This window comes from Lolium perenne, chromosome 4, assembly GCF_019359855.2.
Source record: "Lolium perenne isolate Kyuss_39 chromosome 4, Kyuss_2.0, whole genome shotgun sequence".
Taxonomy (NCBI): Eukaryota; Viridiplantae; Streptophyta; class Magnoliopsida; order Poales; family Poaceae; genus Lolium; species Lolium perenne.
Window position 1 is genome coordinate 104,546,427 of NC_067247.2, and position 19,470 is coordinate 104,565,896.

General features: G+C 42.2%; 1 protein-coding gene across 1 annotated transcript; it reads left to right on the forward strand.

Annotated features, from left to right (window-relative positions):
- Positions 1-2,210: 2,210 nt before the first annotated feature.
- On the forward strand, positions 2,211-8,208 carry LOC127293531 (guanine nucleotide-binding protein subunit beta). Its single transcript, XM_051323170.2, has 6 exons — positions 2,211-2,561; positions 2,681-2,775; positions 5,052-5,476; positions 5,984-6,347; positions 7,252-7,365; positions 7,845-8,208. Exons 1-6 carry the CDS (start codon positions 2,453-2,455, stop codon positions 7,878-7,880), a joined length of 1,143 nt encoding a protein of 380 aa, XP_051179130.1. The 5' UTR covers positions 2,211-2,452; the 3' UTR covers positions 7,881-8,208.
- The last annotated feature ends 11,262 nt before the right edge of the window (positions 8,209-19,470 follow it).

Genomic DNA, 19,470 nt, shown 5'->3' on the forward strand with positions numbered 1-19,470 from the left:
GTAGGAATAACGAGCTGGAGTCAAAATATCGATCTCTTGCTCGATCCACTTTAAGTTAATCATTGTCCATACATGCACAATTAATCCACATTATAAAATACACATAATCCATTTTTTTCTTTTGTGCTCGCCTGTCAACCACAGAGCTCCTTTGTGATGAGCGATCCGGCGAGGACTTACGTGACACTTCTACTAGCAGTCTTTTCGCGTGGGTTTTTTTTTTCTAGCTTGCAAATTCTAGTTACCTCCACCTTTTTTTCTCTCTTGTGAGTTTGATTCATCTATATTTTTAAAATAAAATTATTCAAACAAAGTTGTTTATGAATATGCGAAATATAGCTTATTTGACATCCATCTATAACCTTAGTTTTAGATCATGTATACCGATAATGATGTGCGCTTCTTAAAATGTTCCATTTATATGATGAAATCGGTCAATAAGCCGAATTACACATTTTTTTATGACAACAATTGATGTAGCATGCGCTATCCGTTGCGTCCCGGGCTTGGTGGTGATGCTTTGTTATACACAATCCCAGCTCAACAGGCTAAACTTACACACCCGACCAACCTCGAGTGCTGCTCGGGCTCCACTTTTCTATCTGAATCCTAGCTTGAAAGCACCAAAAGGTGTGAAATGAATCTAATGATGTAATTTTCAAAAATCTGAACTAGTAATTTTAATTACTTAGAATATATGTTAGTTTCACATTTTGTATTTGGAAATGTTATTGGTTAAACGTTTTGGGCCAGGCCGGGCTCACCGCAACTTCCCGATGTCGAATTTCGCAAAGGCTGGCCCAAACCCGGCCCGGTACGGGCATGATCATGTCTTGCCAAAAAAAACTAGGGTAAATTGGTTTTATGCCACTCTCTATTCCACAGATTGCACATATGCCATTACAAAAACTAGACTTGAGGATATGCCACTCCAACTATCCAATACCTTCATCCATGCCACTTTGTACACCTCAAAGGATAACTGTTCAAGAATTATATGTATTTCAGTGTATACGGTAGTATTTACCATAATAGCCCTGGTTTCAAAAGGAAGGTAAGCACTTTCAGGCCATTTGGGCACCCGAAAAATTCAAAAAATTCAAATTTTCGAAAAAAGTCGAACTTCTCAGAAAAATCTGGAAAAATTTCAGAAAATCAAAACCATTACAACGAGTCTATTGTTCCATTTTGAGCAATTTCTGGGCAGCTTTACATCGTTAAACAAACATTTTATGTTCTGTTCACAAATTTGTCAAATTTTGGCCGAAAAAAATCTTCTCAGAAAAATCTGAAAAAATTACAGAAAATCATAAACAACAATATGATTGTACTGTTATAATTTGAGCCATTTCTGAGCACATATGGTCCAGCAAACAGAGGTGCGAAGTTCTGTCCAGAAACTTCAACACCAAATACAAAAAAATTCAGCAACAATTCCCCTCAATTTGTCACAAATTAACAATCACACGGGCAAGAGGCGGGCGAGTCCAGGGGACGAGCAGCGGGGCGAGTGCAGGGCGAGCGCTGGGCGAGCGCTGTGGCGAGCGGCGGGCGAGTGCAGGGGACGAGCGGCGCCGCCTCACACACAGCTGGCCGGCCGCGGCTCGGGGGCGGGTCGGCGGCGTGGCTCGGCGCGAGGTCGGCGCGCGGCTCCCGGCGCAGTCGGCGGCGCGCGGCTCCGGCGCAGGTCGGCGGCGCGGCCTCCGGCGGCGCAGTCGGCGGCACGGCTCCCGGGCGCAGGTCGGCGGCGCCTTCCACTGCCACGCCGGCCAGCCTTGCCGCCCTCCACTCCTCCACTTCCTGGGTTCGTCGGGGGGCACGACTTCGGGACGTGACCAGCGGGGTGGGTTGGCCTGGAACCTCCAAATTGACCGTGCTCTGCTAAAAAAAATATCTGTATACGGTATCGTATCGTACAGCACACGGTATACAATCATGTATTGGAGAAAAATGGCATAGCTGAAAGTATTGGATAGTTAGAGTGGCATATCCTCAAGTCTATTTTTTGTAATGGCATATGTGCAATCTGTGGAATAGAGAGTGGCATAAAACCAATTTACCCAAAAAACTATGTCAGGCGGGCAACGGTCACTCTCCGGGTGGTCCAGTTCCCATAAAAGCATCCCATGTTGTGCCATAAACCAACCCTATGCCAACTGGGCCCTACGCTTCTGGCCCCACATGTCATGCAGCAGCAGTAGGTGACGGTTCACGCCTCCCCACTTCCTAAACCCAACGCGTCCCCAACAACTCCACCCCCACGCTCCTCCTCCTCCGCACCCCGTCGTTGTCATCGCCGGCCAGTTGGGCTCCTCCCGCCGCCGCCGCCTCTTTCTCCTGTTCACCCCGAGCCCCCTCAAGCTCTGAGCTTTAACACTGGATCTCCCCCCCACATGCCCAGAGCCAAGTAGATCCCCACCAGCGCACGACTCCCGAGGCAGCCCCCCCGGCCATGGCGTCCGTGGCGGAGCTCAAGGAGCGGCACGCGGCGGCGACGGCCTCGGTGAACTCCCTGCGGGAGAGGCTCCGCCAGCGCCGGCAGACGCTCCTCGACACTGACGGTGAGGCAACCCCCCTCTCTCTCCCCCGCCCGGCCCGGCAGGGCGCTCTCGCGGGCTTGTGAATTTCTGGGAGCCGTTGCTGACTGCTTTCTGTGTGTGTGTGTTTGGCGGGCGTGCAGTGGAGAAGTACTCCAAGGCGCAGGGCCGGACGGCGGTGAGCTTCAACCAGACGGATCTGGTCTGCTGCCGCACGCTGCAGGGACACAGCGGAAAGGTTGGCCATTGGTTTGACTTTGGATTCTTGCCTCGAATTGCGGGGCACAGCTTTTGCGTCTTCTCTTTCACTGCGCGTTGTTACTTGGGAGTTAAATTTGGAAGTACTAGAGCCGAGTGAGGTCTCGCACTTGTTGCTCCAATTGTGGAAATTAATATTAGATGGTGGTAGTGTAAGCAATTCGAGCTTGATCACGGGAGGGTGATTGGGTCACAGGGTCGACCTCTTAGAAATGTAAAAAAACTGAGATTGAGGTTTTACCCCTCTGGTTGTGTGCCTTGACATCGAGATGAAGCCCTGTGTGGAAAATGCTGGTGTTTTGGTCTAATTTTTCATGGATTTGTTATAAAATGGTGGTACGAATAATTTCAAATTTTCAATTTATAGCGGAAGAGAAAATGGCTTCATGCAATGGAGCAGAGAATGTTTTGACATCGGCCTTTTGGCGCCAATAGGGGAAAGAGAATTAGGGCAAATCTGGTCTTCATACCATACTTATGGCCTTATGGTGGTACTGAACTGAAAAGTGACAGCAACGCCATCGGGCCTAACTTAACATAGGATATTGTAGTCCAAGAAAATTGCTGTGTCATCTGCCAATATTAGTTTACCTATTTGGCATTGCAGCCCTAATCAGGTAATCATGCCCATGGATGAAATGTGTGATTAAGCTGGGTTGCTGTTTCGGTTATCATAATTTACCTGTTTTGGGTTTTGAAAAAAGTAAGTGAAGAATGAGTATTAGCAGTCTATCTGACTCTGTTCCTTACAATATTCCCACTCCTCAGTCAATGGATCAACCATGTTTTTAAGGCGTCCGCTTAGTGGTAGAGCGCCCCTGAGCGCTTTAGGATGCCTTACTGCCTTAAAAACCATGGGATCAAGACACGACAATCAGAGCTTCAGTACCAACACTACCCATCTGTGAGATGCTCACCGCCACCACCACGACTAGATTGTAGTTAAGAAGGGCATGATGCGAGCATTGTAAAATTCTACCTAAGGCTTTAGGCCCTGCGGTGAGTGAATTGCAGGCCATGCATGCATGCAAGCTGCAAGCTGTCACTTGCTGTCCTACTTAGAATTCGCAACTTGCAATCACCATAGCTCAAGGTTGAGGCCTGTTGTGGAAAGGGTGAAGAGGATGTCTTGACTTCACAGCTCCTGCTTTTTGGCGCCAATAGCAAAAAGAGAATTAGGGCAAACTGTCTTCTCACCATATCCATGGCGATACTGAACCGAAAAGATGACAGCAATGCCTTTGAGCATAATTTCGGTTGTGTAGGATGTTATACTCTGTATTCCAAGTAATTAGAAGGTTATCTACCAAAATATTAATGTCCGGGCTGCTCTTGCAAAATTTCCTATAAATTATGGATACTTTGAACTATTTAGGTGTGTCTTGATTTTTGGTTTACTGATTTGGCGTTGCATTCTTAAACAGGTAATTAGATGCACATGGATAGAATGTGTGGTTAGGTTGAATTGGTTATAGTTTACCTGTTTTGAATTTTTTTAATCCAAGTGAGGAATGGATATTAGCAGTTTATTTGAATCTGTTGTTTCTGTCCTTCCATCCCTCAGTCGTCAAGTGAACAGTCAACGCTAGAATAAAAGATTCAGTATCAACACTAACAATCTATGAGATGCTCACCGCCACAACCAGATTGCAATTAAGCAAGACCAATGATCATGCTAGCATTGTAATAATTATACTTAAGGCTGGCTGTAGAACCCACATTGAGTGGATTGCTGTCCATGTAAGTATACATGCAAGCTGCAATCCATCATTTGCTGCCCCGCAGAAATTTCCACAGCTCAAGGTTGAGTCCTCTCCCTCAACCCGTTTGACCAGATTTAAACATCCCTAATCCCACTCCATAGTAGCATATTTCCTTGGAAATGCTTTCTCTTTGCTATAAACTACTATTGCTATGTTATTTTGTTCTTTTTGAATCACTCTTTTCATACATGGGCATGGTATTGTTTCAAAACTAACTGAAATACAAAACATGTCGTCTTGAAAAACGTAAGGTTCGAGAAGGCAGTATGCTGCTGGTCACCAACATTTTAGAACATTGCAATGAACATGAATAATCATGATGCTAAGAATTTGGATCAGTTCGTCCTTTCAACTATCATGCCAGTTTTATGCTTCGTGAATCTGGTTTGGTTGTTGACTAATTTAGAGATCTTTCTAGGTTAGTATTCGTGAAGTTGCTTATGTTGAATGGTTTCACGATTTTATAACTATTACTAACTCTGGCTCTACGCAGGTATATTCTCTGGACTGGACTCCTGAAAAGAACTGGATAGTCAGTGCCTCACAAGATGGAAGACTAATTGTATGGAATGCTTTAACAAGTCAGAAAACACATGCCATAAAGCTACACTGTCCATGGGTGATGACATGTGCTTTTGCACCAAATGGTCAATCTGTTGCCTGTGGTGGTCTTGATAGTGCATGCTCTATATTTAATCTTAACTCACAAGTGGATAGGGATGGGAACATGCCAGTATCAAGAGTACTTACTGGACACAAAGGCTATGTTTCGTCCTGTCAGTATGTCCCGGATCAGGAAACCCGCATGATTACAGGCTCAGGTGACCAAACGTGTGTCCTGTGGGATGTTACTACTGGCCAAAGGATATCCATTTTTGGAGGTGAATTTCCATCAGGCCATACAGCTGATGTCTTGAGGTAATTGTCTTTTTCAATTGAGTTCGTCTCTTCCATTATGACCAAAAGCAATGCCGACCCTGTTAACATTTTGTTGATTATGTGGAGTTAAACAAGGTTCTATGGGCATCAACCTTTAGTTCTGACTAGAAGTATTTGCAAAGAAATAATATGTTTCAATGGGGGTTGCGAGTTTACTTCAAGAGCTGACTGTGATTAATAGTACGAACAAACTAATGATCAGTATGCAATGTTGTTGCCTAGCTGTACAGGCTGTGTGTTGTATGTGAGGCTGTTCCCTTAACTATTGGTCATATAAATCAGCAATGGTCTGACATATATTCAGTAGCTCATGTGCATGAGCCAATGCAATGATATCATTGTAATGGTGACATGTTGTTTGAAGCTTTAAATATACTGCTGAAAGTGCTGGCCTAGTTTGATATTTATGTTGAAAAGTTTCCATTACTTTATTTGTGTGCTTGTTTGAGTTTCAAGTGACCTGATCTACTTTTTTACCCCTTACAGTCTGTCCATCAACTCGTTAAACACAAATATGTTTGTCTCGGGTTCATGTGATACAACTGTAAGGCTATGGGATCTCAGAATTGCAAGCCGGGCAGTTCGAACATATCATGGACACGAGGGTGACATTAACAGTGTAAAGTTTTTCCCTGATGGTCAAAGGTTTGGTACTGGTTCAGATGATGGTACGTGCAGATTATTTGACATGAGAACAGGGCATCAACTTCAAGTGTACAGTCGGGAACCAGATAGAAATGATAATGAACTCCCTACAGTTACATCTATCGCGTTCTCCATATCAGGAAGACTTCTCTTTGCTGGTTACTCTAATGGTGACTGTTATGTGTGGGACACACTTCTTGCTGAGGTATGCATTCTACTCATTTTCGATGAATTTAATTACAGCTTAGATAGTGGGAAGAAAATCAGAAATGAAAAAATACTGGTCAAGTTTTACAATGAAACCACAGTTGAGTTTCATTTCAGTGAAAAGGAAACATAGTTTTACTATGGTACAGATTATTCAACGTATAAAAGCCAGATCAAAGTTAAGAAATTACAAGACTGGTCAGTGCCACTACTAATTTGATCTTTAAACCACATAAATTTTAACTTTGATACAGTACACACATAAAGTGTTGTTTGCGTTTGGCTCCCTTCTGCTTGAGTAATATGTGTTCCATTTTATATGGCATTAGTTCCTGCCGCATCTCTCAATGCTATTCAAGCATTGGGATGCTGTTGCAGATCACCTGGCATTAGAAAAGTTGTGCTATAGGCCAAGAGGCGTCAGATAATAGATTTTAGATTTTGCCAAGCTGCCCGCACAATACTTATTTGAGGACTGACCCCTTTTTTTTAGAACCCCCTGGACTTGATCAGTTGATCACCAGTGGCGCAGTACCATTGCTGTTTGGCTAGGCTAGTTGATGGCTGTGCCCTTGAGGTTCCAGCCACAGGTAGTTGTTTGTTTGCAGCAAGTCACTTGGCCATGTTTTTGTTTTTGGACTCAGTCCCCTTTGTGACCCTTTTGTTTCATTCCTATATGATCCGACAGAGAGAGTGCTCATAAAACGCTTAACTGAATTGCATATTGTAGCTCTTCTGAGCTCAAGCTACTAGGGTCAGGCTTGTGGGGTTTGATGAAATATATAACATCTGCCTCATATCATGCATCGTCCATCTTTATGTACTTTTTTTTTTGAGGAATTAACTGCTTATACTATTATCACTTTGCGGTTGACTTGTGAATACTTTTTGAAACGCCTCAGGTAGTGCTTAATTTGGGAACTCTCCAGAACTCCCATGAAGGTCGTATAAGCTGCCTTGGGCTGTCATCTGATGGTAGTGCATTGTGTACAGGAAGTTGGGACAAAAATTTGAAGGTGAGGAATGTTCTTTTGATACCGAAAAAGAAATAATTTTGTTTGATTACTTGATCAATTACATGGCATGCCACTGTTGTACCGTAACAGTAACAATCGTGGTAGAAAGGAATTATTAGTTGTAGTACCTACTTATTACATCTTATGTTCTACTAGTAGTTTCAAGTTAGTTACATGTCCATTGCTCAAATTTTCTTTTGAAATAATATTGCACACTCTGGTATATCAACTAACTTATGTTTACTATCTTGAAATATTTTGTTTTTAAGCTTTTGGAGATTTTTTTTTGTCTGTTTAGCATTTTGGGAATCTCTTGTAATTGAATGTTAGTTAATGTTGACAAGGAATACCATTCGATTTCCACATTGTCATTACCATCATCAATGGAAGTATTTCTCAGTTGGCTGTAGACTGTTTGTAAATAACTTAGTCAACTCTAGCATTCTAACCTAGGAAATGCTACTTGTTTAAATTTCCAGATTTGGGCCTTCAGTGGACACCGCAAAATAGTCTGAAGCCTGCTGTTCTTCTCTCCATGTTGTATGTTCCTCCTCGCGTGTTGACAATGGGTGGCCACCTCAGCATGTTCCTGAAGTTGAAGTTGTTGGTTTTGTAGCATAGAATCTTTCTGTAGCATACCTTATGTCCAATGGAAAATACAGTTTATCGGCTGAGACTGCACGCTGTCATGATGTTGTTACCTGGTGAAGTCAGCGTGCTGTTTATAGAGTTACTAGAAACCAGCAGCCCATGTGATCTTTTTCTGCCCTTTTCTCTGTACAATTATTTCAGCTGTAGAAAAACACAACCTTGGCGTGTCTAATTCAGAACTCAGTTGTCAAATTCTTTCGTTTCAGAGTAAGGAATACGTTTCCTATGTGCACATGTGTAGCATCTTTGGTATTCTGGTTGCCGGGTTGAAAGGTTGATATCCATTGTGTTGTTGCCCCTCGAGTACAACAACCCAGTGGCTTCACCACGAGTGAGCTCCACGGTTGCAGACCTTTTAACACTGAATATCTTGACTCTCTTACACTTGACTGAAGTACAAAATAAGGTGCAGAAGCAAAAGGAGGTCTTTCAGCCATATGGGCCATGGCATACCGTTCCCCTACAATGCGTACTAAAGAATTTCTTAAATTTGTTATGAAATTCTTTTGATACTACAAACACGCTGGAAATTGTATCATTCCAATATTACAGATAGTCACATTTACAGAACCACAGGCTAAGTATACTAGAGGGGACTGGGCTAAAACAAGCGACACATCGTTTTCCCTCTCGGGCTCTTGGCTCCTCGTATCGATACTTGCCAGCAGGAGATGATCACCAGGTTCAGTCTCTGATCTTATCAATAGGGTTCCGTGGGTACATTACGTTTTCTCTGATCCTCGGATTCTCCTGAAATGGTGCTCAAATCCTTAGGGGTACTGTGAGTCTTTTTTATCAGATTGCACAGTCACGGGATAACCGGAAAGAATCATACAAGTAGTATTGCTGCCAATTTTCCTCCTTGCTGGATTACTATGAATATGAACCCTAGAAGAAAAGGTAGCAGGTAAGACTTCTTTTCGAGAACCTGATGGTGCCTAGATTCAGTGATCAGTTCATCCTCTACCATCTGTATCAAGATTTATTTGTTCCTTTTTACAAAACATTATCAGGTATTGCCGTGTATCAGCATGTTAAGATTTGATAATACGAGGGAAACAGTTATCAGTCGAAAGAGGCTGACTTATGATTTGAGTGTACGTGCACCTCGTCTGCGAAAAAATCGTTACCTACCATCTGCAGGGGACAACATAGATAGCGTAAACACACCTTCACATAGATCAATTGCAGTCGCAGGAATGTGAAATATCATTCATAACCAAATAGTTCACCATCTAAATCACATGTTAACTATTTTATTTGCCATTTCTTAGATGAGATCTTATAAGAAACATACACATTAACTATTGTATTTGCCATTTCTTAGCAACATAACCATATATTATTCCCTCAGTCCCAAAATAGGTTGCTTCAACTCCATATGTAGACACTAAAATATGTCTAAATACAACCGCATCTAGACAAATTTAAGCAGCTTATTTTAGGAGGGGGGTTTTATATAAAAAAGGGTTAAAACTACAACTACTAGAATGAACCCATGTCTTTTTGCATTATGCAATGGATGGGTTAAATAAGAGAAAAAATCCAGCATAAAAGAAAGATAAATGCCTAACACTTCTGACTCACTATAATTTGCTCGCAATGGGCTACTAAAGTTTCCGATGCATACTGTATTTGTTGATTGCATATATACGAGAAACCAAAATTAGGAAACTTGCGCTCACATTCACTGACATGATCTATCTTCATGAGATAAGAGCAAGTTTAATAGTATAGCCAGCTTTTGGCTATAAGCCGAGTGTCATGTCATCTATAGCCATCATATACAATAGTGTGTTATAAAAATGTAGTACTTTATGAATGTATGACCCATCTTTCACTCTCACAAAGTGCCTAGAAGCACGTGCTAGAGCTGATTCTTGCATAAGAGCAAGTACAATAAGTCCTAGTCAACTGGCTATAAGGATTAAAATAATATATTGTTGCTTAGTTGGAAGAGAGAGAGAGGATGAGAGAGAAGAGGAGTGGGCTCTTAGAGCAAGTTTAATAGTAGAGCCAACTGTTGGCTATAAGACAAGTGCCATGTCATCTATAGTCATTGTAGAGCCAACATGTACAATAGTGAGCTATAAAATTGTACTACTTTATCTATGTATGGCCCACCATTCACTTACACATAGTTTCTAGGAGCACGTGCTAGAGCTGACTCTTGCATAAGAGCTTCTCTCTCCTCCTCTCTCTCTCTTCCAACTAAGCAACAATATATTATTTTAATCCTTATAGCCAGCTGACTAGGACTTATTGTACTTGCTCTTAGAGCAACTCTAATAGTATAGCCGGTTGTTGGCTATAAGCAAGATGCCATGTCATCTATAGTCAACATGTAGTCAATAAGTACAATAGTTAGCTATAAGAATGTACTACTTTTTTAATGGATTGCCCACCTTTCATTCACACACCTTGCCTAGGAGCACGTGCTAGAGCTAGCTCTTGCATAAGACTACCCGCAATGGGAGTATCATAGGTAGTATCATGCATTCCATGCATGCAAAATGCTGATGTGGCAGTGTAATTAAGAACGAGAGAGAGGATACTAGTATCATAGGTAGATACTGTATCATAGCACATACTACTAGAAAAAATAATGTCAAGTAAATCTTGTACATATATTTGCATTGAGATTCTACAAAATAATTAATATATAGAGACTATGATACTAGTATATGATACCATGCATTGTGAAGATAGTAACATGTAGTAGTTGAAGGAGATATGCCCTAGAGGCAATAATAAAGTGGTTATTATTTATATCTTTATGTTTATGATAAATGTTTATATATCATGCTAGAATTGTATTAACCGAAACATTAGTACATGTGTGATATGTAGACAAACAAGAAGTCCCTAGTATGCCTCTTAAACTAGCTTGTTGATTAATGGATGATTAGTTTCATAATCATGAACATTGGATGTTATTAATAACAAGGTTATATCATTATATGAATGATGTAATGGACACACCCTTTTAAGCGTAGCATAAGATCTCGTCATTAAGTTATTTGCTATAAGCTTTCGATACATAGTTACCTAGTCCTTATGACCATGAGATCATATAAATCACTTATACCGGAAAGGTACTTTAATTACACCAAACACCACTGCGTAAATGGGTGGCTATAAAAGTGGGATTAAGTATCTGGAAAGTATGAGTTGAAGCATATGGATCAACAGTGGGATTTGTCCATCCCGATGACGGATAGATATACTCTGGGCCCTCTCGGTGGAATGTCGTCTAATGTCTTGCAAGCATATGAATAAGTTCATAAGAGACCACATACCACGGTACGAGTAAAGAGTACTTGTCAGGAGACGAGGTTGAACAAGGTATAGAGTGATACCGAAGATCAAACCTCGGACAAGTAAAATATCGCGAGACAAAGGGAATTAGTAATGTATGTGAATGGTTCATTCGATCACTAATGTCATCGTTGAATATGTGGGAGCCATTATGGATCTCCAGATCCCGCTATTGGTTATTGGTCGGAGTGAGTACTCAACCATGTCCGCATAGTTCACGAACCGTAGGGTGACATACTTAAAGTTGGATGTTGAAATGGTAGTACTTGAATATGGAATGGAGTTCGAATATTTGTTCGGAGTCCCGGATGAGATCCCGGACATCACGAGGAGTTCCGGAATGGTCCGGAGAATAAGATTCATATATAGGATGTCATTTTATGTGAAATAAAATGTCGCGGAAGGTTCTATGGAAGGTTCTAGAAGGTTCTAGAAAAGTCCGGAAGAAACCACCAAGGAAGGTGGAGTCCACATGGGACTCCACCTCCATGGCCGGCCAACCCTAGGTGGGGAGGAGTCCCAAGTGGCCTCCCCTTAGGGGGCCGGCCACCCCCACATGGGAGGTGGAAATCCCACCTTTTGGTGGGAGTCCTAGTTGGGCTAGGTTTCCCCTCTCATGGAAGGTTTTTGGTTCGGGTCTTATTCGAAGACTTGGACACCAACACTTGGGGATCCACCTATATAATGAGGGGCCAAGGGAGGGGGCCGGCCACCCCAAGACCGCAAGCTGGCCGCCCACTTGAGTGGCCGGCCACCCCCTCCCAAACCCTAGCCGCCCCCCTCTCCTCCATAACTCCCGCGTAGCTTTAGCGAAGCTCCGCCGGACTTCTCCACCACCACCGACACCACGCCGTCGTGCTGTCGGATTCAAGAGGAGCTACCACTTCCGCTGCCCGCTGGAACGGGGAGGTGGACGTCGTCTTCATCAACAACCGAACGTGTGACCGAGTACGGAGGTGCTGCCCGTTCGTGGCGCCGGAACCGATCGTGATCAAGATCTTCTACGCGCTTTTGCAAGCGGCAAGTGATCGTCTACCGCAGCAACAAGAGCCTCATCTTGTAGGCTTTGGAATCTCTTCAAGGGTGAGACTCGATACCCCCTCGTTGCTACCGTCTTCTAGATTGCATCTTGGCTTGGATTGCGTGTTCGCGGTAGGAAATTTTTTGTTTTCTATACAACGTTATCCTACAGTGGTATCAGAGCCGTGTCTATGCATAGATGGTTGCACGAGTAGAACACAATGGTTTGTGGGCGTTGATGCTCTTGTTATCTTTAGTTTGAGTACTTTGCATCTTTGTGGCATAGTGGGATGAAGCGGCTCGGACTAACTTTACATGACCGCGTTCATGAGACTTGTTCCTCGTTCGACATGCAACTTGTATTGTATAAGAGGCTTTGCGGGTGTCTGTCTCTCCTACTATAGTGAAGATTCAATTTACTCTTCTATCGAAAACATTAGTATCAACGTTGTGGTTCATGTTCGTAGGTAGATTAGATCTTTCTCGAAAACCCTAAACCACGTAAAATATGCAAACCAAATTAGAGACGTCTAACTTGTTTTTGCAGGGTTTGGTGATGTGATATGGCCATAATATGATGATGAATATGTATGAGATGATCATTATTGTATTGTGGCAACCGGCAGGAGCCTTATGGTTGTCTTTAAATTTCATGTTGAGTAGTATTTCAAAGTAGTTGTAATAGTTGCTACATGGAGGACAATTATGAAGACGGCGCCATTGACCTTGACGCTACGCCGACGATGATGGAGATCATGCCCAAAGATGATGGAGATCATGTCCGTGCTTTGGAGATGAAGATCAAAGGCGCAAAGACAAAAGGGCCATATCATATCACATATGAACTGCATGTGATGTTAATCCTTTTATGCATCTTATTTTGCTTAGATCGCGACGGTAGCATTATAAGATGATCCCTCACTAAAATCTCAAGATAATAAAGTGTTCATCCTTAGTAGCACCGTTACCAAGTCTTGTCGTTTTGAAGCATCTCGTGATGATCGGGTGTGATAGATTCAATAAGTACATACAACGGGTGCAAGACAGTTTTGCACATGCGGATACTAAGGTGGCCTTGACGAGCCTAGCATGTACAGACATGGTCTCGGAACACGTGATACCGAAAGGTAGAGCATGAATCATATAGTTGATATGATGAACACTTTGAGTGTTCGCCATTGAAATCACACCTTTTCTCGTGATGATCGGGTTTAGGTGCGGTGGATTTGGTTCGTGTGATCACTAAGACAATGCGAGGGATATTGTTTTGAGTGGGAGTTCACTTAGGTTTTTAATTATATTGAATTAAAATTTGAACTCAATTTGTCATAAACTTAGTCTAAACTATTGCAAATATATGTTGTAGAGATGGCGTCCCCAATCAATTTTAATCAGTTCCTAGAGAAAGAGAAACTTAAGAGCAACGGTAGCAACTTCACCGATCGGTTCCGTCATGTGAGGATCTTCCTCTCGCGGAAATCTGCAATTTGTGCTTGATGCACCGCTAGGTGACCCTCCGCAGAAGATGAAACCGATGAAGTAAAAGCTGTTTACGCAACTCGGAAAACTCGGTACTCTCAAGTTCGGTGTGCCATCCTGTGCGATCTGGAATCCGATCTTCAAAAACGTTTTGAGCACCATGATCCTCATGAGTTGATGAATGAGCTGAAAGCTATATTCGAGACTCATGCGGCCGTGGAATGCTATGAAGCATCGAAACATTTCTTCACTGTATGATGGAAGAAGGCAGCTCCGTTAGTGAGCACATGCTCGCCATGACCGGGCATGCGAAGAAACTCGAGTGACTTGGGAATAGTGATTCCTAACAGACCGGGATTAATCGTGTCCTTCAATCACTGCCACCAAGTTACAAGAACTTTGTGATGAACTACAATATGCAGAACATGAACAAGGAGTTACCTGAACTCTTTGGCATGCTAAAAGCTGCTGAGATTGAGATCAAGAAAGAGCACCAAGTGTTGATGGTCAACAAGACCACCAGTTTCAAGAAACAGGGCAAGTCTAAGGGAAAATTCAAGAAGGGTGGCAAGAAAGCTGCCACGCCTCCTATGAAACCTAAGAACGGCCCTAAGCCTGATGCTGAGTGCTATTACTGCAAGGAGAAGGGACACTGGAAGCGTAATTGCTCCAAGTATCTGGCTGATCTCAAGAGCGGCCTTGTCAAGAAGAAGAAAGAAGGTATATCTGATATACATGTTATAGATGTTCATTTCAACGGTTCTCGTTCTAGTACCTGGGTATTTGATAATGTTCGGTTGCTCATATTTGTAACTCGAAACAGGAACTAAAGAATAAACGACAAGCTATTTGAAAGATGAAGTGACGATGCGCGTTGGAAACGGATCCAAGGTCAATGTGATCGCAATGGCACACTTCCTCTACATCTACCTTCGGGATTAGTTTTAAGCCTAAATAATTGTTATTATGTACCTGCGTTGAGCATGAACATTATATCTGGATCTTGTTTAATGCAAGACGGTTATTCATTCAAGTCTGAGAATAATGGTTGTTCTATTTTTATGAATAATATCTTTTATGGTCGAGCACCACAAAAGAATGGCTTATTTCTGTTAGATCTCGATAGTAGTGATACGCATATACATAACATTGATGCTAAGCGAATTAAATTGAATGATAATTCTACTTATATGTGGCACTCGTCTTGGTCATATTGGAGTGAAACGCATGAAGAAACTCCATACTGATGGATTACTTGAATCACTTGACTTTGAGTCACTTGATAGATGCGAAGCATGTCTAATGGGAAAAATGACAAAGACTCCATTTTCTGGTATGATGGAGCGAGCTACTGACTTATTGGAAATCATACATACCGATGTGTGCGGACCAATGAGTGTAGCGTCGCATGCGGTGGTTATCGTTATGTTCTAACCTTCACAGATGATCTGAGTAGATATGGGTATATCTATTTCATGAAACATAAATCCGAAACTTTCGAGAAGTTTAAGGAATTTCAAAGTGAAGTAGAAAATCAACGTAACAAGAAGATTAAGTTTCTACGATCTGATCGTGGAGGTGAATATCTGAGTTATGAGTTTGGCATGCATTTAAAGAAATGCGGAATACTTTCACAATTGACACCGCCGGGAACACCTCAACGTAACGGTGTGTCCGAACGTCGTAATCGAACTCTCTTAGATATGGTTCGTTCTATGATGTCTCTTACTGATTTGCCGTTATCATTTTGGAGTTATGCATTAGAGACAGCCGCATTCACTTTAAATAGAGCACCATCAAAATCCGTAGAAACGACACCGTATGAATTATGGTTTAATAAGAAACCTAAGCTGTCGTTCCTGAAAGTTTGGGGTTGCGAAGCCTATGTAAAGAAGTTACAACCGGACAAGCTAGAACCCAAAGCGGAGAAATGCGTCTTCATAGGATACCCTAAAGAAACTATAGGGTACACTTTCTATCACAGATCCGAAGGCAAAATCTTTGTTGCTAAGAACGGAACCTTTCTTGAGAAAGAATTTCTCACTAAAGAAGTGACTGGAAGAAAAGTAGAACTCGATGAGATTGATGAATCTATACTCGTTGATCAGAGTAGCGCAGTACCGGAAGTTGTACCTGTACCGCCTACACCGACAACAGAGGAAGCTAATGATAATGATCATGAAACTTCGAACGAGGAAACTACTGAACCTCGTAGATCGACAAGGGAACGTGCCACTCCTGATTGGTATGATCCTTGTCTAAATGTCATGATTGTGGATAACAATGATGAGGACCTGATGGCGTGTATTTCACACGTTCGTTGGGCAACCCCAAGAGGAAGGTATGATGCGCACAGCAGCAAGTTTTCCCTCAGAAAGAAACCAAGGTTTATCGAACCAGGAGGAGCCAAGAAGCACGTTGAAGGTTGATGGCGGCGGGATGTAGTGCGGCGCAACACCAGGGATTCCGGCACCAACGTGGAACCTGCACAACACAACCAAAGTACTTTGCCCCAACGAAACAGTGAGGTTGTCAATCTCACCGGCTTGCTGTAACAAAGAGTTAACCGTATTGTGTGGAAGATGATTGTTTGCAGAAAACAAAGAGAACAAAGATTACAAGAGATTGTATTTCAGTAAAGAGAATTGGACCGGGGTCCACAGTTCACTAGAGGTGTCTCTCCCATAATACGAACAGCATGTTGGGTGAACAAATTACAGTTGGGCAATTGACAAATAAAGAGAGCATGACCATGCACATACATATCATGATGAGTATTGTGAGATTTAATTGGGCATTACGACAAAGTACATAGACCGTCATCCAACTGCATCTATGCCTAAAAAGTCCACCTTCAGGTTATCATCCGAACCCCCTCCAGTATTAAGTTGCTAACAACAGACAATTGCATTAAGTATGGTGCGTAATGTAACTAGTGACTACATCCTTGAACATAGCACTAATGTTTTATCCCTAGTGGCAACAGCACAACACAACCTTAGAACTTTCTCACATCCTGTCCCGGTGTCAATGCAGGCATGAACCCACTATCGAGCATAAGTACTCCCTCTTGGAGTTACAAGCATCTACTTGGCCAGAGCATCTACTAGTAACGGAGAGCATGCAAGATCATAAACAACACATAAGCATAACTTTGATAATCAACATAACAAGTATTCTCTATTCATCGGATCCCAACAAACGCAACATATAGAATTACAGATAGATGATCTTGATCATGTTAGGCAGCTCACAAGATCCGACAATGAAGCACAATGGGGAGAAGACAACCATCTAGCTACTGCTATGGACCCATAGTCCAGGGGTAGACTACTCACACATCACTCCGGAGGCGACCATGGCGGCGTAGAGTCCTCCGGGAGATGATTCCCCTCTCCGGCAGGTGCCGGAGGCGATCTCTGGATCCCCGAGATGGGATCGGCGGCGGCGGCGTCTCTGGAAGGTTTTCCGTATCGTGGCTCTCGCACCGGGGTTTCGTCACAGAGACTTTTTATAGGCGGAAGGGCAGGTCAAGAGGCGGCACGGGGGCCCCACACCACAGGGCCGCGCGGCCAAGGGGGGGGCCGCGCCGCCCTATGGTGTGGCCCCTCCGTGGCCCCTCTTCGTCTCTCCTTCAGACTTCTGGAAGCTTCGTGGAAAAATAGGCCCCTGGGCTTTGATTTCGTCCAATTCCAAGAATATTTCCTTACTAGGATTTCTGAAACCAAAAACAGCAGACAAAGAATCGGCACTTCGGCATCTTGTTAATAGGTTAGTTCCGAGAAAATGCACGAATATGACATAAAGTGTGCATAAAACATGTAGATAACATCAATAATGTGGCATGGAACATAAGAAATTATCGATACGTCGGAGACGTATCAGCATCCCCAAGCTTAGTTCTGCTCGTCCCAGCAGTAAAACGATAACACGGATAATTTACGGAGTGACATGCCATCATAATCTTGATCATACTATTTGTAAAGCATATGTAGTGAATGCAGCGATCGAAACAATGTATATGACATGAGTAAACAAGTGAATCATATAGCAAAGACTTTTCATGAATAGCACTTCAAGACAAGCATCAATAAGTCTTGCATAAGAGTTAACTCATAAAGCAATAATTCAAAGTAGAGATATTGAAGCAACACAAAGAAGATTAAGTTTCAGCGGTTGCTTTCAACTTGTAACATGTATATCTCATGGATATTGTCAACATAGAGTAATATAATAAGTGCAATAAGCAAGTATGTAGGAATCAATGCACAGTTCACACAAGTGTTTGCTTCTTGAGGTGGAGAGAGATAGGTGAACTGACTCAACATTGAAAGTAAAAGAATAGTCCTCCATAGAGGAAAAGCATCGATTGCTATATTTGTGCTAGAGCTTTGATTTTGAAAACATGAAACAATTTTGTCAACGGTAGTAATAAAGCATATGCATCATGTAAATTATATCTTATAAGTTGCAAGCCTCATGCATAGTGTACTAATAGTGCCCGCACCTTGTCCTAATTAGCTTGGACTACCGGGTCATCACAATGCATTGTTTTTACCAAGTGTCACAAAGGGGTACCTCTATGCCGCCTGTACAAAGGTCTAAGGAGAAAGCTCGCATTGGATTTCTCGCTATTGATTATTCTTCAACTTAGACATCCATACCGGGACAACATAGACAACAGATAATGGACTCCTCTTTTATGCATAAGCATATAACAACAATTAATAATTTTCTCATTTGAGATTTGAGGATTGTTGTCCAAAACTGAAACTTCCACCATGGAGCATGGCTTTAGTTAGCGGCCCAATGTTCTTCTCTAACATATGCATGCTTAACCATATTGTGGTAGATCTCTCTTACTTCAGACAAGACGGACATGCATAGCAACTCACATGAAATTCAACAATGAAAAGTTGATGGCGTCCCCAGTGAACATGGTTATCGCACAACAAGCAACTTAATAAGAGATAAAGTGCATAATTACATATTCAATACCACAATAGTTTTTAAGCTATTTGTCCCATGAGCTATATATTGCAAAGGTGAATGATGGAATTTTAAAGGTAGCACTCAAGCAATTTACTTTGGAATGGCGGAAAATACCATGTAGTAGGTAGGTATGGTGGACACAAATGGCATAGTGGTTGGCTCAAGTATTTTGGATGCATGAGAAGTATTCCCTCTCGATACAAGGTTTAGGCTAGCAAGGCTTATTTGAAACAAACACAAGGATGAACCGGTGCAGCAAAACTCACATAAAAGACATATTGAAAACATTATAAGACTCTACACCATCTTCCTTGTTGTTCAAACTCAATACTAGAAATTATCTAGACCTTAGAGAAACCAAATATGCAAACCAAATTTTAGCATGCTCTATGTATTTCTTCATAAATGGGTGCAAAGCATATGATGCAAGAGCTTAATCATGAGCATAATAATTGCCAAGTATCACATTACCCAAGACATTTATAGCAATTACTACATGTATCATTTTCCAATTCCAACCATATAACAATTTAACGAAGGAGAAACTTCGCCATGAATACTATGAGTAGAAACCAAGGACATACTTGTCCATATGCTACAGCGGAGCGTGTCTCTCTCCCATAAAGTGAATGCTAGGATCCATTT